General features: G+C 51.9%; 1 protein-coding gene across 2 annotated transcripts; it reads left to right on the top strand.

Moving 5' to 3' along the window:
- Positions 1-681: 681 nt before the first annotated feature.
- Positions 682-6,119, top strand: SRSF6 (serine and arginine rich splicing factor 6). Of its 2 annotated transcripts, none has more exons than XM_074156857.1 (6): positions 682-938; positions 1,206-1,354; positions 2,749-2,876; positions 3,100-3,308; positions 3,649-3,738; positions 3,858-6,119. In XM_074156857.1, exons 1-6 carry the CDS (start codon positions 832-834, stop codon positions 4,219-4,221), a joined length of 1,047 nt encoding a protein of 348 aa, XP_074012958.1. In that variant the 5' UTR covers positions 682-831; the 3' UTR covers positions 4,222-6,119. The 2 variants fall into 2 exon arrangements, with proteins under 2 accessions (XP_074012958.1, XP_074012959.1); XM_074156858.1 differs by having other exon boundaries at positions 832-938; positions 1,206-1,351; positions 3,649-3,732.
- Positions 6,120-20,940: the final 14,821 nt, after the last annotated feature.

Here is a 20,940-nt window from a genome sequence, read left to right as displayed (position 1 = left end):
GCGCTATGAAGTAGGGTTACAATGTAAAGCCAGCAGACTGAAACACTGGTTTTATTAACATACTGGGAGGATTTTTCTGATTCAGAACAGATTATTAAAGGGAAACCAGGACGCAGAACTTGGTGACACTGGGCTGGTTTTAGGGATTGCTCGCTAGAACCGTGCCTAGAAAGCAGCTCCACAAACAGAGATCCCCGGGCTCCCCGGCCTGTGAGCTCTCCGACCCCAGGGCTTTGCTCTGACTGACCCTCGGTGATGGCAGGGGGGCTGCAGACTCACTACCACCGGCCAGGCCGCCCACCTTCCTTCTCAGAGCCTGATCACACAGGCCTGGCTGAGGTGGGCGCTGACTGACAGGAGCTGACTGACAAAGCCGGTCCGTCACCCAGCGGGCTCCGGCTGAGGGCTCGCCCTGGGCCTGCAGCCACACGGCCACCAGCGGCGCCTCCTCGGCGGCCATGAGGCGGGCCCCCGTGGGCCCGCGGGCAGGCACCACTGCGCATGCGCATCGCAGCCCGCCAGTGGCCAGCGCCTGCGCAGCACCTCCGCGCATGCGCGCAGCCACCTTGCCCGCCTCGCCCTCGCCCGCTCGCCGGAGCGTGTTGACGTTAGCACCGTAACGTCCGCCGCGGGCCCCGCCCCTCGCTATAAAATTGGCGGCGGGCGGCGGGCGCCATTGTGCTGCGGAGCAGGCCGCGGCCGTGTCAGCGCGTGAGCCCGGCAGCGCCGCTCCCCTCTCGCCGCCTCTCTCTTTTTCTCTCTCCTTCTCTCTCCCCTTTCCTCTTTCTTCTCCTCTCCCTTCCCCTTTCCCCCTCACCCCCCGCCGCGGACATGCCGCGCGTCTACATCGGCCGCCTGAGCTACCACGTCCGGGAGAAGGACATCCAGCGCTTCTTCAGCGGCTATGGCCGCCTGCTCGAGGTTGACCTCAAAAACGGGTGAGCGCCGGCCCGAGGGCTGCCCCGCCGCCCCCCTTACCCCGCCGCTCCCGGGCCGGGCGGGCCGCGCCCTCCGCCCTCTCCTTCCCTCCCTCCCTCCCTCCTTTCCTCCCTCCTTTCCTCCCCCATGTTGTCGGCCGCTGCCGCGTGGCGCCCGGCTCAAGATGGCGGCGGCGCGGGGGGAGCGGGGGCGCTGCGGCGGGGACGGCGGCCATTGTCCCGCCGCGCCTGACGGGGCCTCTCTGCTTTCCCCCCACCCCCACCTAGTTACGGCTTCGTGGAGTTCGAGGACTCCCGAGACGCCGACGATGCCGTTTACGAGCTGAACGGCAAGGATCTGTGCGGGGAGCGGGTGATCGTGGAGCACGCCCGCGGGCCCCGCCGCGACAGGGACGGGTACAGCTACAGTAGTCGCAGTGAGTACGGGCCCGTCTTCCTGCGGGGTTACCGGGCTGCAGCGGGCGAGGGGCAGGAGGCCGGGGGTGATGGAGGGGACGGGACACCGAGTCCCCTGGGGCTTGGCGGGGCGGGGGTGGTGGCGAGGGTGTCGCTGTCCCCGGGGGTAGGGGATGTCCCTGGTGCACCGCCGGGAGCAGGCGGGCTGCTGGCCTGGCGCTGTGGGCCTTTTTCCTGGCACCGGCGTTGCACTCGGATATCCCCTAAGAAACTTAGGAGGGCAAAAATGTGAAGCGATTCTGGCTGCAAATCTGGGGCCTTCTAGAAGGGGTTTCTCGTTAATTAGAAACTATATGCTCTGCTAATTTAAGGGCTCCAGTGTTCTTGGGAGCATTTCGATGAAACGGTGATGTTGCATCACTGATGTTAATGGATAAATACCGTTGTGTAATTGGGGTAGAAGCGCTCAGCTGTAAACTCTCATGTGAATGTTTCAGTTGAATATATAGAAGGGGTGGGGGGAGGTTTGTCAAGCTGGAATCTGTTGTACTAAGTGGGGGGTACTGTAAATATTTCTGTGTTCAGCTCGCTCGTATTGTTTCTTGAGCTGAACTGTATAGAACTTAACTGGCCTAGTACTGTAATTAAAAGTACTAAGGTGCATCTTTAAGTAATCTGTAGAAACGTGGTGTTTGGGGGGGTGGGTATCTGTCTTTTTGAAAAAGAATCAAATGTATGTTGTTTAAAATTGTTGCATGTTCAATTCAAACTTTTTAACAAGTCCTTGATGTTTCAATTTAAAAGTGACCAGTGGGGCTGAGGCTGTGTCCACTGAGGCTAAGATGACTGCCTTTCCTGATTGGCCATGGCTTTTCCATACATTGTGTGACCCTTGCCCTATGACCCTTTGGCTGACCTTACCGGAAGCCATGACGACAGCAGCCTTTTGCCATTAGACGCAGGGTGATGGTGAGGATTCCAAGGGTTAGACAAAACTGGTTAAACTGAACTAGGTGACTGTTACCTTGCGTGTTTTGTGGCCAAACCACCACCAAAAACCTCATACTGTGATGTAAGTACTTAGTGTAACTAGTAAACGTTTTTGTAAAATGTAGAAATGCATGTAATCAGTTAAGTTTTATATTTTACAATGTTCTGTAAAATAAAACTTAGCAAGGTGAATCTAATAAGGAGCAGTCACTCTCTAACAGATCTTAGGAGCACAGACTTGTAGGATTTTAGTCTGTTTGATTTGCCATTAATATAGATCATGGCAAAAATTGCAAAGTTTATTGGAGGCTTAGAGAAATAAAGTCCTACTCCAGTAAATATAACTGTTTAACTAACTTTTTCAGAACATTTAGTTTTCTTCATGCTAGGAGACCATCTAACTTTATTTCTTTGTACAATAAAGGTGGGGGTGGTGGCGGATATAGCAGTCGGAGACAATCTGGAAGAGATAAATACGGACCGCCTGTTCGTACAGAGTACAGACTGATTGTTGAAAACCTTTCCAGTCGCTGTAGTTGGCAGGATTTGAAAGTATGTATTAATGTTCTGTCCCAGAACCTGTTGTGACTAGCAGGAAGCAATAACTTTAATATCAATGTTCACTTTGATTGAGGTAGAAGCAATTAAGAAGTATTGTGCATGACTGTTTACACGCAATTAATGCTTCTTGCATTTGCTCAGACTTGTCTTAAGCGAATGTTCTTGCGGAGCGTAAGCCCGTGGAACGCTTACATTGTTCATCTGCTCCCTGAAGGATTTCATGAGGCAAGCTGGTGAGGTGACCTATGCAGATGCTCACAAAGAACGTACAAACGAAGGAGTGATCGAGTTCCGATCTTACTCAGACATGAAGCGTGCCCTGGACAAGCTGGACGGCACAGAGATAAACGGCAGGAAGATCAGGCTGGTTGAAGACAAGCCGCGGTCGAGCCACAGGAGATCCTACTCTGGCAGCAGGTCAAGGTAAAGTTTGGGACACGTTGGTCTCTGCATCGAGACAGCTTACACTGAGAATGGGTGTAGGTAGCCCTACCTGCAGCAGTTATCTCCAGTTGATATTGTAGGAATAGGAGGATGCCTGGGAATGTGTCATACAGCAGAGCCACATTTGAGAGTTTATCACAGGTGAGACATCAGATGTAATTCATTGACAGGATATTGAAACTGTGTGGATTAACAGTGCGTCTTGATGTGGCCATGCTTGGTTTTGAGAAGTACTTTAGCAGTTTTTTCTCTGTTAGGTAGCACAGCAGGGCACACCAGACAAAGAACAAGGGCCAAATGCCATGTTTAATGCTTCTAGGTCACGCTCTAGAAGACGGTCTAGAAGCAGAAGCCGGAGAAGTCGGAGCAGCCGCAGCCGGTCCCGTAGTGTCTCCAAAAGCCGGTCCCGGTAAGTGATACATTGTTTTCTGTTAACACAGGAACTGCTACTTATTAACTGATAGATATTTACAGCTGCCGTAAGGACACTTCAGTTCATGTGGAGTAAACTCTCTCTCTTTTTGAAAGCTCTAAATCCAGGTCACGAAGCAAAGACCGCTCACGTTCCAGATCTAAAAGCAGGAAGTCTCGATCAAAGAGTAAATCGAAACCCAAGTCTGACAGGGGTTCCCGCTCACACAGCAGATCCAAGGAGAAGTCTGAGAAGTCTCGGTCCAGATCCAGGTCCAGGTCTCGATCTCCCAAAGAAAATGGTAAAGGAGATGCTAAGTCTAAGTCCAGGTCAAGGAGCAGGTCTCGTTCCAATTCTCCGCAGCAGCAGCCATCTGCCAAGGCTCGCTCCGAGTCGCCACCCAAAAGAGCTGCATCGAGGTCCCGCTCCAGATCTCGGTCAAAATCTCGCTCACGATCAAGATCTAGTTCAAGAGATTAAGACTAGAACTCTCCTCTTACATTGCACACTATTACGGAACATTTTCCTACTTGTCAGGCCATTAGTGTTATGTTAGTACTTCGGAAGTTGGGTTTTTTCTCTTGCAGGAGTGAATGGCCTAAGAACTTAAGGCGTAAGGTTTAATTTGTATCCCAAATTTGAAAATACCAGATGGGATGGTGGTACAAAGCAGGAAAAGTCCCCCTTTTGTAGAAATTCAGCTAAAAGTTTCATTTTATAGTATTTCCGCAGGAGTAACTTAACTACTCTTCAGTGCAAAGTGGTTTTTATATTAAAAATAAACTGAATATAACAGGCTTAAATCTGGGCTTTTTTGAAAGTATCATTTTTTCCTATTTTTTTTTCATGGTTTTAGAACTATGGGTATCCTTAGCTTCATAGGTTACAGCTTGCTACCAAAGGCAGGATTGCCTTGCTGGGCAGGTCAGATAATTCTCGGGTTCGTGTTAATTTGTGGGTGCAGGCTGCAAACCACAGCCACCGCTACTGATACTAGGGAGATTTTTTTAGACCAGCAATAAACTCAAGTTGAAGCATTTGTGTTGTATCTTAACTTGCCAAAAGAACATTCCCACCCATACTGTGACTGTATTCGAGGTAATAAGGGTACTCGGGAACCTGGATCGTACAGTATTGCTGAAAAATCCTGCGTTTCAAACTTGAAAGAATGAAACCTTTCTGACTTCTTTTTGTTTCTCGCTTGAATCTCAAGTGTCACTGGGTTTCAGACACTGCCGTGTCTCTTGGATGTGGTCCAAGTCACTAGTATGTTGTATGGTTTGTCGGCCTCAAAACACCTATTGGATATGAAAACTAGGTAAATAAAAACTGTCTTCCCTCCCTTTTTGACTCATTTATGTTAACATTTTGCTTCAGACTAGGAGAAGTATAATCCTATCTGTGTGTAAGTCTGCCCTTTATTGGAAATGTAATCTCTGAGCTAGAGTTCTAGTCTTAACAAAGGCTTTGCTAAACCACAGTTGCCAATTCACTTAAATTGTGGAATAGGACTCATCCCAAAAATTCCCCTTTATAGCTAAATTGATTTTTGTAACATGCAATAGCGAACATTAGAACTGCCTTGTACTCTTTATACAACGTGTAGTTTGACTTGTATAAAATTAAATTGGTGACTCAAACTCTTGTGTTTATTGCAGTGTGGTGGGATTGGTTTTCTGCCTCATGCTGGGGAAATTGCAATTTATCCTCTTTAACTCTTTGCTGGAGGAACTTCGTTTTAGAAAGAGACTAGAGGAGCTCTGGCAGTGCCCTTGGACCAGCTGAGTCAGCCATGTGCCATGTGTCCCCCCACAGTGCCTTGTCCTTTTCTGGAGCGTGGCTGGATGTGAAGCAGCACCGCTGGTCAGTTTCCCATGGCTGCTCTGGTGAATGACAGCAGGCACAAGGAACGCGTGGAGTGCATGCTCACATGCGACTTGATGCCAGCTTTGCTTTCCCAGAATTGCTTTATGATCTAAACAGTTCTCTTGAAAATTAATATTTGGTTTCTTGCCATTTTCTGATCATCTCTGGAAAGATTTTGCCTGTTGCATATGAGTAGCTGTGCGATCCCAGGAGGAGTGAGTGAGTTTTGCCTGATGAGCTCACATTCCTGATGGCACCTGAGTGGAAGTGATGACATGGCCTGTGTTGATTTTTATATTGTGCCCTTTCTGTGCTGTTTCTGCTCCCAGCATGAAAAGCAGCTGTGTTTGAGCTGCCCAGCCTCCCTGTGGGTGTCTGTAACCGTGGAGTCTCACAGGTATCTCTGCTGTGACTGAACTCCCGCTTGTTCAGAGCGCACTGAGTGCTGAAGCTTTATTCTCTCCAGCTGGAATGAGGTGATGCCTGTGTTTCATTAATTTCTTAAAAGTAATTTCCACAAAAAAAAAAAAAAATTGAAAGTTTTTTGTAGTTAAGGTGTATTTTAGCATAATAACTAGAAAAAAATCCATACTGTAGTTGTAGCAGTAGCTCCTCTGGGTTGGATCTCAGGTGTGTCAGACTGTGCAAGAACAGTTTAATGCAGGTGTACAGCCCGAAGTACGCCTGTGCAAATACCTCCCTTAAACTTGACACAACAGCATTAATGCCTCCTTGGTTTTATTTGTGCTGATCATGGAGTAGGTCAGACTTCATGGAGAACTGCTCCTCTCTGATGAGCTTCCAGGGGTCCAGTAAAATACATCGCGCTCCTGGAAACAAGAATTGAGCTAGCAGCTCAGTTGACTGAAAGGTGTATGTGCTTACTTTCAGTATCTCTGTGTGTCTTTGTGGTAATAAAAGATGTTAACTATTTATTTAATTTTTTTTTGCACAAGCTTGTAGATACAAGTAACGGCTGGTGTGTATTCCAGTGTCGGCATGAGAACGGCCTGGCCTTACTGTAGCCATTAGCACCCTGGTCTGGGTTGACTGCCTAACGATGGCTTTTACCTGTTATGCTCTTAGCTTTCTGAAATGAGCCTGTTATGACACCAGTTATGTTTGAAGTCATCTTTATTCATGAGTTACTTACAGGGAGGGTCTAGACTGGATTTAACCAACTTGCCTGTAACTCCTTTAAATACCCAAGATTTCTTTTTCTGTTGCTGGCGCCACAGGCGATGTCTTCTGCGAGAGAGAAATGGTCCTTTGCTGTGCAAATGAAGCAGGAATTCCTTGGCAGGGCTCGCATCCTTCTGGATTTGTTTGCTCTGAAAAGCGGGTGGGATTTCAGGAGTGCTAGATACTGAGCCAGCGCTGTTCAACACAAGGCTCGCGATAACTTTATATATAGAAGCCACCAACAAAACCCAGCCCCTGGCACCCCCGACTGTCAGCACTTACTTCTTAATTTTTTTATGAGTGGAAGGCTCTCAGGCTGGTGTGGATTTGTGATCACAAGTGGGATTGTTTCTGAGATGTGGTGTAGGTGTTAGGAAAGCATGTGGATGTGTGTCTTAAACTTCATGGAAGAGGAGGAGAGCGCAGAGGCTGTGCTGTGTGCTGGCCTGCAGCAGTAACCCATGGCAAGACCACCTGGCGTTGCCATTGTCTCAGTTTTTAACCACCTGTGGAACCATCTTTTTCAGAGAGGTGCTCCACTACTAGGCATCCTGAGTCTTTTCCTGCATTTGCTATAAACAATATAAATTGGTTCTTAAAAAGACAAGAGAAACGTGCCTTCTCATCAAGCATGGAGTGCAGGAGGGAGTTAGAGTCTTAGTGCCCTGTAGCAAGTTGTGAAGGAGAAAGCAATGTTACAGTTAAACAAAAGCAAAACTTAGAATCTGAGGCTGTGTTTGGAGTCTGTTCCTAACCTTTTCTTGTATTTAAAAAAGCACCCATCCCTGCATGGTGGTGTTCAACATAAATCACAGAATCACAGGATGCTATGGGGCTGGAAGGGACCTCTGGAGATCATCCAGTCCAACCCCCTGCCAGAGCAGGGTCACCCAGAGCAGGTCCCACAGGAACGTGTCCAGGCGGGTTTGAATGTCTCCAGAGAAGGAGACTCCACCACCTCTCTGGGCAGCCTGTTCCAGGGCTCTGCCATCCTCACAGGAAAGAAGCTCCTCCTCATGTTTAGATGGAACTTCTTACATTCAAGTTTGTGCCCGCTCCCTCTTGTCCTGTCACTGGGCACCACTGAAACAAGACTGACCCCATCCTCCTGACACCCACCCTTTAAGTATAGATAGGCGCTGATCAGATCCCCCCTCAGTCTTCTCTTCTCCAGACTAAAAAGACCCAAGTCCCTCAGCCTCTCCTCATAAGAGAGACGTTCTAATCCCCTGATCATCTTTGTAGCCCTCTGCTGTACCCTCTCCAGCAGTTCCCTGTCCTTCTTGAACTGGGGAGCCCAGGACTGGACCCAGTGCTCCAGATGGGGCCTCCCCAGGGCAGAGCAGAGGGGGAGGATGACCTTCCTCGACCTGCCGGCCACACTCTTCCTGATGCACCCCAGGATGCCATTGACCTTCTTGCCAATGCAAGCTGCATCCTTAAATCAGCGATTTGTGTGATGTAAAATACCTGCTTTAAAGTGGGATGGTGCAAACCCCTCTCCCTTCAGCGTGTGTCGCTCCAGCCCTGGCAGACAAGTGGGAGGGTGTTCCTGGGTGTTCCTGCACGGCCGAGGGGGTGAGTCAGGGCGCTCCTCCTGAACCACCTGGAGCCTCGGAAGCAAATCCAAGTCTTCATTGGATGGTGACGCTGGCCATCACACACAAACAGAGAAAGCTGGCATGAAACAAAGTTCATTCTTGTTCAGAGTTTCTGGGTGACCCATCATTTCTGTGCTTGGAACTTTATCTCCTGAACTGCCCATGTCAGGAGGGTGTAAAAGAGAATTTCCCTGCTCCAAAAAAAAGGTGTTTTCTTCCCTGCTCTGGCTTCTGGCTCAGTGCTTTGATGGAGAAGAGACAAATCCCTGATGCAGCTGGGCTGGTGAGGAGGCAAGCTGGACAATGTGATTTTTCCTGATGTAGGCAGGTGACTGACTCCAGCCTGAAGCATGATGTGGGTAGTGCTTCAGTGCTTGGGGACTACCCTGAGCATCTGCCTGGCAAGGGAGGCACTTTGATAGTCCACAGAGCCAGCGTAGGGGGCAGATGAACAGAGATGGCTACCTCCTCTGATGCCACGGCCCAGAAAGGCTTCCCTCAGCCTTTACATCTGGGATTTTCAGAGGGTGGTACTGCCGCTATCAGAGCCCAGGCAAGGGGTTCTGCTTCAGCGGGTCCCTGTGCCACTGTGAAAAAGAACACAACGAGCTTTAATGGGCAGACTCACGGGCCTGATTCATGCCAGGCGTAGAGAAATCATCGCTTAAAAAGGAGCAGAAGAAGGACTAAGAAGGAGAGGATTTAAAATGTGCTGTCACAAGACGTACCTTTTGAAACGGCCATCGACTGCGTCACTAAGGGAAAGCGGGTACAGCCCCTTTCGTGCTGTAAGGGAGAGCACAACTCTCAGGTTTGGGCTACACCAAAATCAGTATCTCACCCAGCAATACTGCTGGGCTTCCAGCGAGGCTGTGAGGGGCCAGAACAGGCGATGCTCCTTTTTCATACGTTTCTACCTCTAAACGTTGCGTTTTCAGAGCCTGTTTCCAATGGGGCGATTACTCTGTCCCAAACAGGATTGTACCCGGCTTTGCAGGAGCCATGGGGAGGGGCATTCCAAGTGGGATTGCTGGATTTATTATTCACACAGGGAACAACTTGAACTGTTTCCGATTCCTACTCACACCTCATTCAGGTTGGGATTGTGACATCCACAGATCAATTACCTAAGTCTAAGAGCAAAAGTAGGAATTTGGCTCAGGAGCCTGGAAATCCCAGAAGATTTAGCTGAGCTGATGTTCCATGTCCTTGAGAGAGGATGCAAAAACACTGTGGTTGTTTGAAAGCTGTTCATTTTAAAGAGGTCAAATGTCGTTGATGAGAAGGTAAAGTTCCTGCGACACAATTGGGCAGACTTTGTACTTGGTGTGCTTTGTAAGCTCTATGTAATGTGAATAGGGGAGGTGAGAAGCAAAAGTAACACAAATATCACTTTGTGCGCTGGCAGCTATTAATGGTTCCAGAGTTTTAACTCTTCTTGGGATGGTAAGGGTATCTGTTAACGTTGCCATCAGCCCTTTTCCCCCAGGTTTCGTTTTGTGGTTAGAGGGAAGGAATCAAATAGCTCTTCCCTCTCACAGCTTCTTCACACCTGGTTCTTTTTGCTGAATGTGTATGTAGATGTCAGAGGGGGAGTTTCGGTTGTTTCCTAATCCAATAAAGAATGGAAATAAACTGCTCTGAAGCGGCTCATAAACTTCTACCCTTTTAGCTGCGTCTGACAATAACGTGTCCTCCTCCTTTTGTTCACAGAAAGTGACTTCTGCAGGGGGGGCTACTTCAATTTAAAACATCACAAGTACCCATTTTTAAAAATCAGTATTTTTGCTCATTTGCAAAGCAAAAAGCTTGTTTTTCCCCAATGTTTCCCCTTTGGGGAAGAACTGAGTGCAGTGATTTCGGTCCAAAATACTGCAAATAGAGGAGGGAAAGCTCTACGGGTGCCGGTGGGGCTGGGAGGGACTGGGAGACACAGCCTGTGCTCCCCTGTGGATGGAGCTGTGGGAGGAATTACTCAGGCAAATGTCTTACCAGTGTGTGCAGCTCTGGGAACAGGATTATCCTGTGAATGGGGATAAGGAAAGTCAGTGCCGTTAAGTCAGTCGGGGTAAAGCAGATCGTGTCTCATCTGCTTGGTGTAATCCCTGCGGGCAGTTGCACCCGCCCGAAGAGCAACGTTTCTCCTGGAAATGGGGGAAGTGCAAAAAGCATTCCCCTGCGCGGTGTTTGTGTCCCTGGTCCTGCTCAGCGTCAGTGTCCTCCCACAACACAGGAGAGGAAACACAGCAAAGAGTCTCCTGTTGTCCCAGTGGCGTGACAATGACGCTGATACCCCCCGGTACAAGGAACCGGGGGGAGATGGCGGCGTGTGACAGCTGCCCTGGGGTGGCATCTCCTGTTCTGTTCACCTCTCTGGCACAGGCACACCACCCAGCCTGGAGCGAGCACTGACAGTAACTGGAGGGACAGGAGAAAACATTTGGAAAGAGCCCCTCCATGTACCTCCTCTGGGCCTGTCTGCTGACAACGAAAAATCGCTGCTCTGTGAGCAGAAAGTGTAATCCACCATTTGCCGTAATTTCAGTGTCGCCTGTGTACATTGGACCACGCAGAGCAGAATTGTTTGGTAGCTCCCCCCACAGAAAAGCTCCTAGAGAGTGGGAAACTGAGGCATTGAATTGCAGTGATTTTCCCAGTGGGAATAAAAGCTATAGGTGTCAGTTTGTACTTCAAGCTTAGTCCTTTTGCTTCATGTGTTGTAAGGTCTCTCTTGGGTCAATGGAACACGGGTGAGGATAGCAACGGCAGGAGCAACCACCTGTAGATGTTGCCGTCCTGTGAAGAGCAGAATGCGGCAGGAGGAATCCTGGCCCAAGCCCTCCCAGAGCATCTCTTGTCGAGCACAGCCCTGCTCCAGTCCGCGCTGGTTCGATCCAGTGGTATTCATGGCACAGCAGAGCCTGATAAACCACGTCAGAATAAATTAAATAATAAAAGCATTACTAAAAGCTAAGTTTAAATGAGCAGAAGTTCATAGAACTATAGAATCTCTCCAGTTGGAAGGGACCCATAAGGATCATCGAGCCCAACTCCCCGCTGCTCGCAGGGCTGCCTCAAACTAAACCTGACTAAAGCTAAAACTAAACCAACTAAGAGTGTCATCCAGACGCTCCCTGAACTGTGACAGACTTGGTGCTGCTCCCTGGGGAGCCTGTTCCAGGGACCAACCACACTCTCAGAGAAGAACCTTCTCCTCATGTCCAACCTGAGCTTCCCCTGAGGCAGCCTCATTCCATTCCCTCATGTCCCATCGCTGGTCACCAGAGAGAGGAGATCAGCGCCTCCCCTCCGTTGCCCCCCCGAGGAAGGTGCAGGTGCCATGAGGGCACCCCTCGGTCTTCTCTTCTCCAGGCTGAATGAGCCCAGTGACCTCAGCCACTACTCCTGAGCCTTTCCCTCGAGACCCCTCGCTATCCCGGTCGCCCTTCTCTGGACACACTCCAATATTTGATGTCCTCCTTCCACGGAGGTGCCCAGAGATGCACTGGGAGCTGGAGCTGGGGCCACACTGGTGCGGTGCAGAGCGGGACGGTCACCTCTTGGTGCTTGGTGTCCCCAGGGCATGGCTGGCTCTTTGGGCTGCCCAGGCTCACTGCTGGCTCCTGCTCAACTTCCATCAACACAAACCCCAGAGCTCTCTCTGCGGGCTGCTCTCCAGCCTCTCACCCCCCAATTTGCACATATAAATTAAGATGCTTTACAACAGAGGTTGTGGAAATGGAAGTTGAGGCACAGGAGGGAGAAATGGTCTGGTCTTACATCAACCAGAGGGCTGTGGGGAAGCCACAGATGCTTCCTCTTTTTTTGTCTGAAGTTGCCATTTCCCAGGAATTCCTCATTCTAATTCACGAGTATTTTTTTTTTATGGTAAGCGTAACCAGGAACTGGGAACCGGTGGGAGAAGGTGAATCCTGGGTTGCTTTTCAGGTGACCGAGTTTCACTCCGCTCCTGATTCGAATCTATCTGAACCTCCCCCTGCAGCCTAAAAGGATTTCTATGGGAAGACCTTTTCCTACACTGTGCCACTGAAGGTACATTTGAAGAGGGGGAGGAAGGTGGCAGCAGCAAATACCTGTTAGTTACTTCCCGATTTCCAGGATCTAATCGCTTCAGCAGAGTCTTTGACTTCAACTTTTTTTCGTGCATTAAAAAACGTCGGAGTACAAAACTCAAGGTGATAAAAAAAAGCTGGGAGGTAGTTACGCTAGAAACATGGGGCTTGTTCCTGCACCCCCCGAAGCAAGGGCAGCCCTTGGCTGGGGGCGGCAGGAGCTGGCCACAGGGCGAGCAGCCCCTTGCCTCTCCCCGGCCGCCCCACACGCACCCAGTGCCATTCTCAGCCGCTCTTTGGTCCATGTGCTTCCAGGACAAGGGCACTTGTCCCGTGTTCAGGACAAAGGCACTTGTTCCTGGGCACCTTCCACTCCCACCTTCTGTGGGTAAGTGGGACAGACATTGTGTAAGCATCTAAAAGGCACACTCCTTGCGTGGCCATAAAATACTACCGGGGGGGGGGGCACGACGACAGGTAAGATGCCCCATTTTGGCCATAGGACTTGGGAAACACTCCACAGGAGCAAGTCCTGCATTTCCTCCAGAGAACGGGTTCAAGCCATCCTTTTGCTCCCTGGTTATCCCGGGGGGTCACGTCAACCTTCTGCAGTTGTTCTTTGAGGCTGTGGTGTGAGTGCTGAGGAGGAGGAGAGGCTTCTCCATCTTCACTGGGACAGCCCATGCCTGTCCCAGTCGGAGAAGGTTTTGGGGAGCGGGTTTGGTCTCTGGGGAGCCAGTTCGGGCTGCTGGGGAGAGGAGGACACATTGCCATCAGTCCGACTGCTCTCCGAGGGGGATTAGGTTGGTATCAGTGACTTTAGGGAGAAAGCAGCTTCTGGCTTTCAAGTACCCCCTGTCCCATCTAACCCGAGAGAGAAAAAACAGCGGGAAAGGGTGTTTTAGCCAGTTCGGGTTGGGGGGGGACACTGGCACCCAACAGCCCAGCCTGTCCCGGGGTGACTGGCGCCACCGGAGGCTCCTTAGAGCGGCAGGGACAGGCCTGGGACGGGCCGGAGGAGCGAGGGGGGGCCGGGAGGGCGGCCCCGGGGACCCGACCCATCCTGGGGGTGAGGGGAAGGAGGGGGGTCCGAGGCGTTGCCATGGCGACACCACCCCCACCCCCCCATCCCGCTCCCCGAAATCCTGCGGCGGGATTAAACCACCGCCACTGCGGCGTGGAGGCACCCGCGCGTTGCCATGGCGACGGCGCTCATTAAGTGCATTGCATTTTCACCCTGCCCAATTACCGCCCGCCCCCCACTCCTTCGGACCCCCCCCCCACCTCTTTCCCCGCACACACCCGCGCCCCGCCCGGCGCGGCCCCGCTCCCTCCCCCGCCAGCCCCGGGCCGGGCCGGGCCGGGCCGTGCGGGCGCCGCCGCGGCCCAGCCGTACCGCGGGGCTCCGCGCAGGCCGAGCCGGGCCAGGCCGCCCCCGCTGCGCCTGGGAGACAGCGCCCTGGCCGGGCCGCCGCCGCCGCTGCCGCCGGGCCCCGCCGCCCAGGTAAGGAGCGCGGCCGGGCGCTGCCCCGGCCCCGGGGGACGCCTCCCCGCCTTTGAGGCGAGGCCCGGGCCGGGCGAGCGGGGCCGCGGCCTGTCGGGGTGGGGTGGCCGCTCCGCGCCGCCCCCTGCAGCCGGGGCGGCCCCGGGCCCGGCGGGGGAGGGACGCTCCGCCATCGCCGCCACCCCGGAGCGGGAGTGGCGGCCCGGGCCCGGCGGGGGGCGGCCGGGAGCGGAGCGGGCCGGGGGCTGCTCGCCCTGCGCCCCGCGGGGGGACGGCGTGGCCGCGGCGGGTCGGGATAGAGCTGTAACATCCATGTGCTGCAAAATATTTATTTTATTTTTTTTTTCTCAAGGCAAGCCCCTACGCCCAAAGGCGGGGGTATCGTACCAAAAAAAATTAAAAACAAACAAACAAAACAATGGAGGTGCAAGTGTGTATCCCCTGCGGACAAGTCGATCCCTGGAAGGGTTCAAGGCCAGGTTGGAGGGGGCTTGGAGCAACCTGGTCTGGTGGGAGGTGTCCCTGCCCAGGGCAGGGGGTGGGACTGGATGGGCTTTAAGGTCCCTTCCAACCCAAACCAGTCTGTGATTCTTTGATAAGTTCTGTACTGGTGTGGCCGCAGGTCCCACTGGGCTGGCTGGTCCCAGCTCTGTGTGTGTGGCACGAAGCACTGCCCAGGCGTGACCCAGCGGTGTCCAGCAGAGACAGGGAATGGGACTCTTCTCCCCTGGCTTTCCAAAGGGATCCTCTCTAGGACACACAGAGGTTGGAAGCCCCTTCCAGGGTGGCCACTTGACCGTGGTCCTTCTGGTGTTTCTCAAACACTGTGCGAGCACATGCTGTCCTGGAGCTTGAAGATGACACTGCTGCCATCCCTTCAAGGCTCCTGCAGCATGGAGGGCACTAGTCCAGCCTAGCAGGGGACAGAACACACAGCCCAGGCTACAGAGAGGATGCTCCGTGTGGTCTAGGACGGGTTCTGGATTTATTTCTTTATTAGTTATAAAAGAAGATACCAAGACTGGGCGTTTTGAAATATTTCGGGGTCATGTATCAATCCTCTTGGATGTTTCCACCTGCTTATATGTGTAACTTGTACTTGTGGAAAAATACCATGTGTTATGCCCTGGCTCCATGCGGGGCTGGGTGCTGCGGCAGGGCTGGCTCTCTCAGGAGGCAGTGGCTTATGGCAGCAGCGGAAAGTGGGGACGCGGGTGTCCCCTTTGTGCCTCTCTCAGCGGTGGCTGGGGGTCTGCACCCCGTGGAAGCTGCCCAGGCTTCAGGCTGCCTTCTGGCCTCAGCTTGGGTGGTGTCACCTTGAGCCATTTGGGGTGGCACATGGGTCACTGGTAGCTGCTCATTCTCCCCACCTGTGGGTCTGAGCAGATCCCCAGGCCCAAGAGCTAGTCCCGGTGGTGGTGACGCTCCTGGGGAGGGCAGGTGACACCCAGCCCAAGTGTCCCTGCGTTGGTAGTTGTGTCTGAACCTAAAGCTGAAGGCAGCTTGCTGCTCTCTTGCCCTTCTCCCTCCGATCTGTATCTTCACAGAATCTATTTGCTGTTTTGAAATGTGCAACACAAACGGCCTCTCACTGCACAGAGGGATGTTTCACCCTGTTTTGAGATGTTGATAAATACCACGGTGCATTCCAAACCTCACCCCAGGCTGCAGCAGAACCTTGGAGGACTTTGTGGTCCCTGGTTTATTCCAGAGGAGGCATTGCCTTCCGGGTCTACAGCAACAGTCAGATGTGGAAGGGCAGAGGGTGTTCCTGAGTGTGCTCCTGTGTGTATACGGAGCAAACACTTTCTGCCGTGCCATCAGCCTGCCCTGGGCAATGCCAGAAGCCAGGGGAAGATCCAAGGGAGCAGCTCCCAGCCCACCATGTCTCTGTGGTGCTCTGGTGTACCACTTGCAGTTTTAGCATGATCCCAGCTGGTGCTTTTTCTTAAAGGCTCCATTTTGCCACTGGAGGTAATTAATAATCCATACCTCAGCTGTTGTTAAGGATGAGGAAGTTCTCTGTTACGGCTGAGGAGAGTCCTGAAAAAATAGTTCACAGAATCACAGGGTGGTTGAGGATTGCAGGCACCTCTGGTGAACATCTGGTACAACCCCCTGCTCCATCAGGGCTGCCCAGAGCCAGCTGCCCAGCACCACATCCAGGCAGCTTTTGAGTATCTCCATGGATGGAGACTCCACCACCTCCCTGGACACCCTGTGCCAGTGCTCCGTCACCCTGACAGTGGAAAAGTGTTTCCTGATGTTCAGAGGGACCCTCCTGTGTGTCAGTGTGTGCCCGTGGCCTCTGGTCTTGTCCCTGGGCACCACTGGGAAGAACCTGGCTCCATCCTCTTGGCACCCTCTCTGCGGGTATTGATGGGATCTCTGGAGCCTGCTCTGTCCCAGGCTGACCAGCCCCAGCACTCTCAGGTCACAGCATTATGCCAGGGGACATGTGCTGGTGCCTTTTTCCTGCTGTGACAGGGCAGATCATAGCTGTGGTTGTGCTCCTTTACAGAGATGCTGCTTCTCTTCTCCCCTTTTCCTCAGACACTGCTCCTGACTGGAGAAATTTCAGAGCAGGTTGGGCTTCCAGGGGTTTTTCTGCCAGGATTTTGAAAACTGTGAGCTGCAAACAATGTCTCCAACCCTGATTCTCACTCCTCCGGGTTGACATGGAGCTCTGCAGCCTGGGTGTCATGCCCACGCCTGTCCCACCAGCAAGGCTCCAGAGCATTGTGGTGGTCCAGAGCAGCACTCTGGGGTTTGGGACTGTTTGTGCAGGGGCTATCTCTGAAATCCTGAGTTAAAAGTCGAACAATGTGTGCTCTGGTTGATGTGAGCAGTGTTGGTGGTAAATTGTTGTCTGACACCATGGAAGCCCTTTACAAGAGTTGGGAGATCCCTGGGAGTCACTGGGTTTCAGCTGTGGCAATGGTGTGCTTACAAGTTCACACCAACAGTGTTCTTGCTGCTCGTGTGTGGCCTTGGAATAGCTTTGGGCCTGTCTCACAGAATCACAGAATATTTTTGGTTGGATGGGACCTTTGAGATCATCGAGTCCAACCAACAACAAAAAAAAACCACCAACAACAACAAAAACCCAACAAAAAAACCACACACCACCAAAACCAAAAAAAACCCCCCAAAATCCCAGAACACCAAACACCAAAACCAAACCAAAACAAACGCCCACAACCCCACACCACCCCACCCACAGACAGACGCAAACCAACAATCTCGGGCACTAGAGCATGCCCTGAAGTGCCATGTCTACATGTTTCTTAAATACCTCCAGGGATGGCGACTCCACCACCTCCCTGGGCAGGCTGTTCCAGTGCCTGACCACCCTCTCAGTAAACTAATTCTTCCTAATATCTAATCTAAACCTCCCCTGCCACAACTTCAGACCATTTCCTCTGGTCCTGTCATTATTCCCTTGGGAGAAGAGGCCAACCCCCACCTCTCTACAACCTCCTTTCAGGTAGTTGTAGAGGGCAATGAGGTCTCCCCTCAGCCTCCTCTTCTCCAAACTAAACATGCCCAGTTCCCTCAGCCTCTCCTCATAGGACTTGTTCTGTAGACCCCTCACCAGCTTGGTGGCTCTCCTCTGGACATGCTCCAGCACTTCAATGTCCTTCCTGTAGTGAGGGGCCCAGAACTGAACACAGCACTCGAGGTGAGGCCTCACCAGTGCCGAGTACAGAGGCACGATGACTTCCCTGCTCCTGCTGGCCATGCTATTCCTGATACAGGCCAGGATGCCGTTGGCCTTCTTGGCCACCTGGGCACACTGCTGGCTCATGTTAAGCCGGCTGTCCACCAACACCCCCAGGTCCTTTTCTGCCGGGCAGCTTTCCAGCCACTCTTCCCCAAGCCTGTAGCATTGCCTGGGGTTGTTGTGACCGAAATGCAGGACCCGGCACTTGGCCTTATTAAACCTCATCTCATTGGCCTTGGCCCATTGATCCAACCTGTCCAGGTCCCTCTGTAGAGCCTGCCGACCCTCAAGCAGATCAACACTCCCACCCAGTTTGGTGTCATCTGCAAACTTACTGAGGGTGCACTCAATCCCCTTATCCAGATCATCAATAAAGATATTAAACAAGACTGGCCCCAAAACTGAGCTCTGAGGGACACCACTGGTGACTGGCCGCCAACTGGATTTCACCCCATTAATTACAACTCCCTGGGCACGGCCAGCCAGCCAGTTTTTTACCCAGTGAAGAGTACACTTGTCTATGCCATGATTCACCAGCTTCTCCAGGAGAACGCTGTGGGGGATGGTGTCAAAGGCCTTACCAAAGTCCAGGTAGACAATGTCCACAGCCTTCCCCACATCGAGAAGGCGGGTCACATGGTCGTAGAAAGAGATCAAGTTGGTTAAGCAGGATCTCCCTTTCATAAACCCATGCTGGCTGGCCCTGATCCCTCGGCTGCCCTGCACTTCCCATGAGAGCTCACTCAAGATGATCCTCTCCATGATCTTTCCTGGTACCGAGGTCAGGCTGACAGGCCTATAGTTTCCCGGATCATCCTTCCGGCCCTTCTTGTAGATGGGCGTCACATTGGCCACCCTCCAGTCATCTGGTACCTCTCCTGTTGACCAGGATTGTTAATAGGTAATGGAGAGAGGCTTGGTGAGCTCTCCCGCCAGCTCCCTGAGTACCCTTGGGTGAATGCCATCCAGCCCCATGGACTTATGTGTGTCCAGGTGCATAAGCAGATTATTAACTACTTCCTCCTGGATTACGGGGGGGTTGTTCTGCTCTCCATCGTTATCTTCCAGCCCAGGAGGCTGTATACCCTGGGGGTAGCTGGTCCGACTATTGAAGACAGAGGCAAAGAAGGCATTAAGTATCTCAGCCTTCTCCTCGTCCTTGGTCGCAATGTTTCCCCCCGCATCCAGTAAGGGATGGAGATTCTCCTTTGCTCTCTTTTTGTTGATGTATTTATAAAAACTTTTTTTGTTGTCCCTTATATTAATGGCCAGGTTGAGTTCCAGCTGGGCTTTTGCCTTCCTAATTTTTTCTCTGTATAACCTAACAAGATCTCTGTACTCTTCATGAGTTGCTTGTCCCTTCTTCCAAAGGTGGTAAACCTTCCTTTTTTCCCTAAGTCCCATCCCAAGCTCTTTGTTCATCCAGGCCAGCCATTTTCCCCTCCCTTTAATTTTGCGCCTCATGGGGGCAGCCTGCTCCTGGGCCTTTAGGAATTCCTTCTTGAAGAGCGTAGTCTCCCATAGTCTCCCACTATGGATCTTAAAAGGAGAGAAACGTGGCTTGAGACATGTCTAAGCATAAGGTTTTGTGGTGTCCAGGACCTCAGAGTCTTTGCTGCCCTGTGGGATGGAGCAGGACATGTGCCAGGGGAGTTGTTCACAGGATTTGTCCTCCACGTGTGCTCGAAGGGCAGGACCTGGGGCAAGGTGTGAGGTAAGGGTTTCCACCAGGAAGGAGGTTGCTCTGGCCAGAGGTGCTGGGGGAAGCAGGGACACTGCTGCCGAGGGACAGATAAGAGGAACAGGGCGGTGGGCTGGATGGGCTCCTCTGCCTCCCTCAAGCTCCTGGGAGGGCTCCTGACCCTTTGAGCTGGTGGTGCGGTGGGGAGGACATATCCTTTGATGCATAGGGCCTCTTCCAGGAGGGAGAGATTGTCTGGAGGTTAAGTCCTAAATCTCAGTTATTTAGTTCTTCCAGTTTAAGGAAGAGTGCCCCAATCTATAAACCAAATTCATTCTATTCACCCTAAACTCATAAGGCAAAGGGGGAACCAGTCTTGACAGCATGGACAGGCACCTCCACAAGGCTTTGGAGAGTGTTTGACCCGTGATAATGACTGCTGGTTATTTCCTGTGCAATTATTTGCTATTGTGTTCACGTCATAGACTGCTGTACAGAGATGAGATTGAGCATCACCCAGCTTTGGCACTGGATCTTATTTATCTTCCTTTCTAGGCACTTCCACTCCCAAGTTCTGTTTAAATAATAAAAAGCCAACTACTCACACAAAACAAGGAGTTGTACTTGAAACACTTGATCCAAGTGAGGAATCAAGGATAAATATCAGATCTAAGTGCCTAAGAAAGCAGATAGGTTCCTAGGAGGTACTAGGAAGCACCAAGACAGGTTGGCTGCCCAATTTGTTTTAGCTTTCGGTTGGAGTCTGATGTCCGGCTGAGTTACTCAGTTCCTTCAGTTCTCCTGACACTTAACAGTGCTTCTGTGTTGTTGCACCTGGAGGGCCTTAAAGGTCCATACCATGATGTCAGTTGAACATCAGGTATTTCTGATCACAAACCTAGCAGCACTGTAAGAGAGAAGAAGTAGATCTTCCCCTAAAGTGAGCACACCATCCCGCTCTTTACCCGCTGGTTGTAACACCTTGATCTTAATGTCTCAGGTTTTAAAATTCTCTTTGTAGCCAAGTTCTCATTTAACCGTGGTTCACTGAAATGGTCATCCTGTTTTGCACGTCTGTCTTTTCTTTCAAATTCAGGTTGCATCTAAAGCAGCCATGACATGAGTGTGGTCCCCTGCTCAGCCCCATAGCAGCCCTGCCTCCATCCTGGCAGCAAGTGATTGAAGAGGGTGTGGGAAACAGGGCAGGTCCAAAATCCTTCCCCAGCCCAGTGTCCTCAGACTCCACCAGCCTCTGGGACACTCGGACCATCATTTTCAGTAGACATGGAGAGATCTGCCTTCCCTGAGCACATCCAATGATACTGAATCATAGAATCACAGAATGGTTTGGGTTGGAAGGGACCTTAAAGCCCACCCAGTGCCACCCCCTGCCGTGGGAAGGGACACCTCCCACCAGACTAGGTTGCTCAAAGCCCCGTCCAACCTGGCTTTGAACCTCTCCAGGTTGGGGCAGCCACAAGGATGGGTGAACCTTGTGAGCCACAAGAACCTCAAGGATGGGGCAGCCACAGCTTCTCTGGGCAACCTGGGCCAGGGTCTCACTACCC

This window comes from Numenius arquata, chromosome 12 (assembly GCF_964106895.1).
Source record: "Numenius arquata chromosome 12, bNumArq3.hap1.1, whole genome shotgun sequence".
Classification (NCBI taxonomy): Eukaryota; Metazoa; Chordata; class Aves; order Charadriiformes; family Scolopacidae; genus Numenius; species Numenius arquata.
Note: the sequence above shows the minus strand (reverse complement) of the source record. Positions and strands in the feature narration are given on the sequence as shown.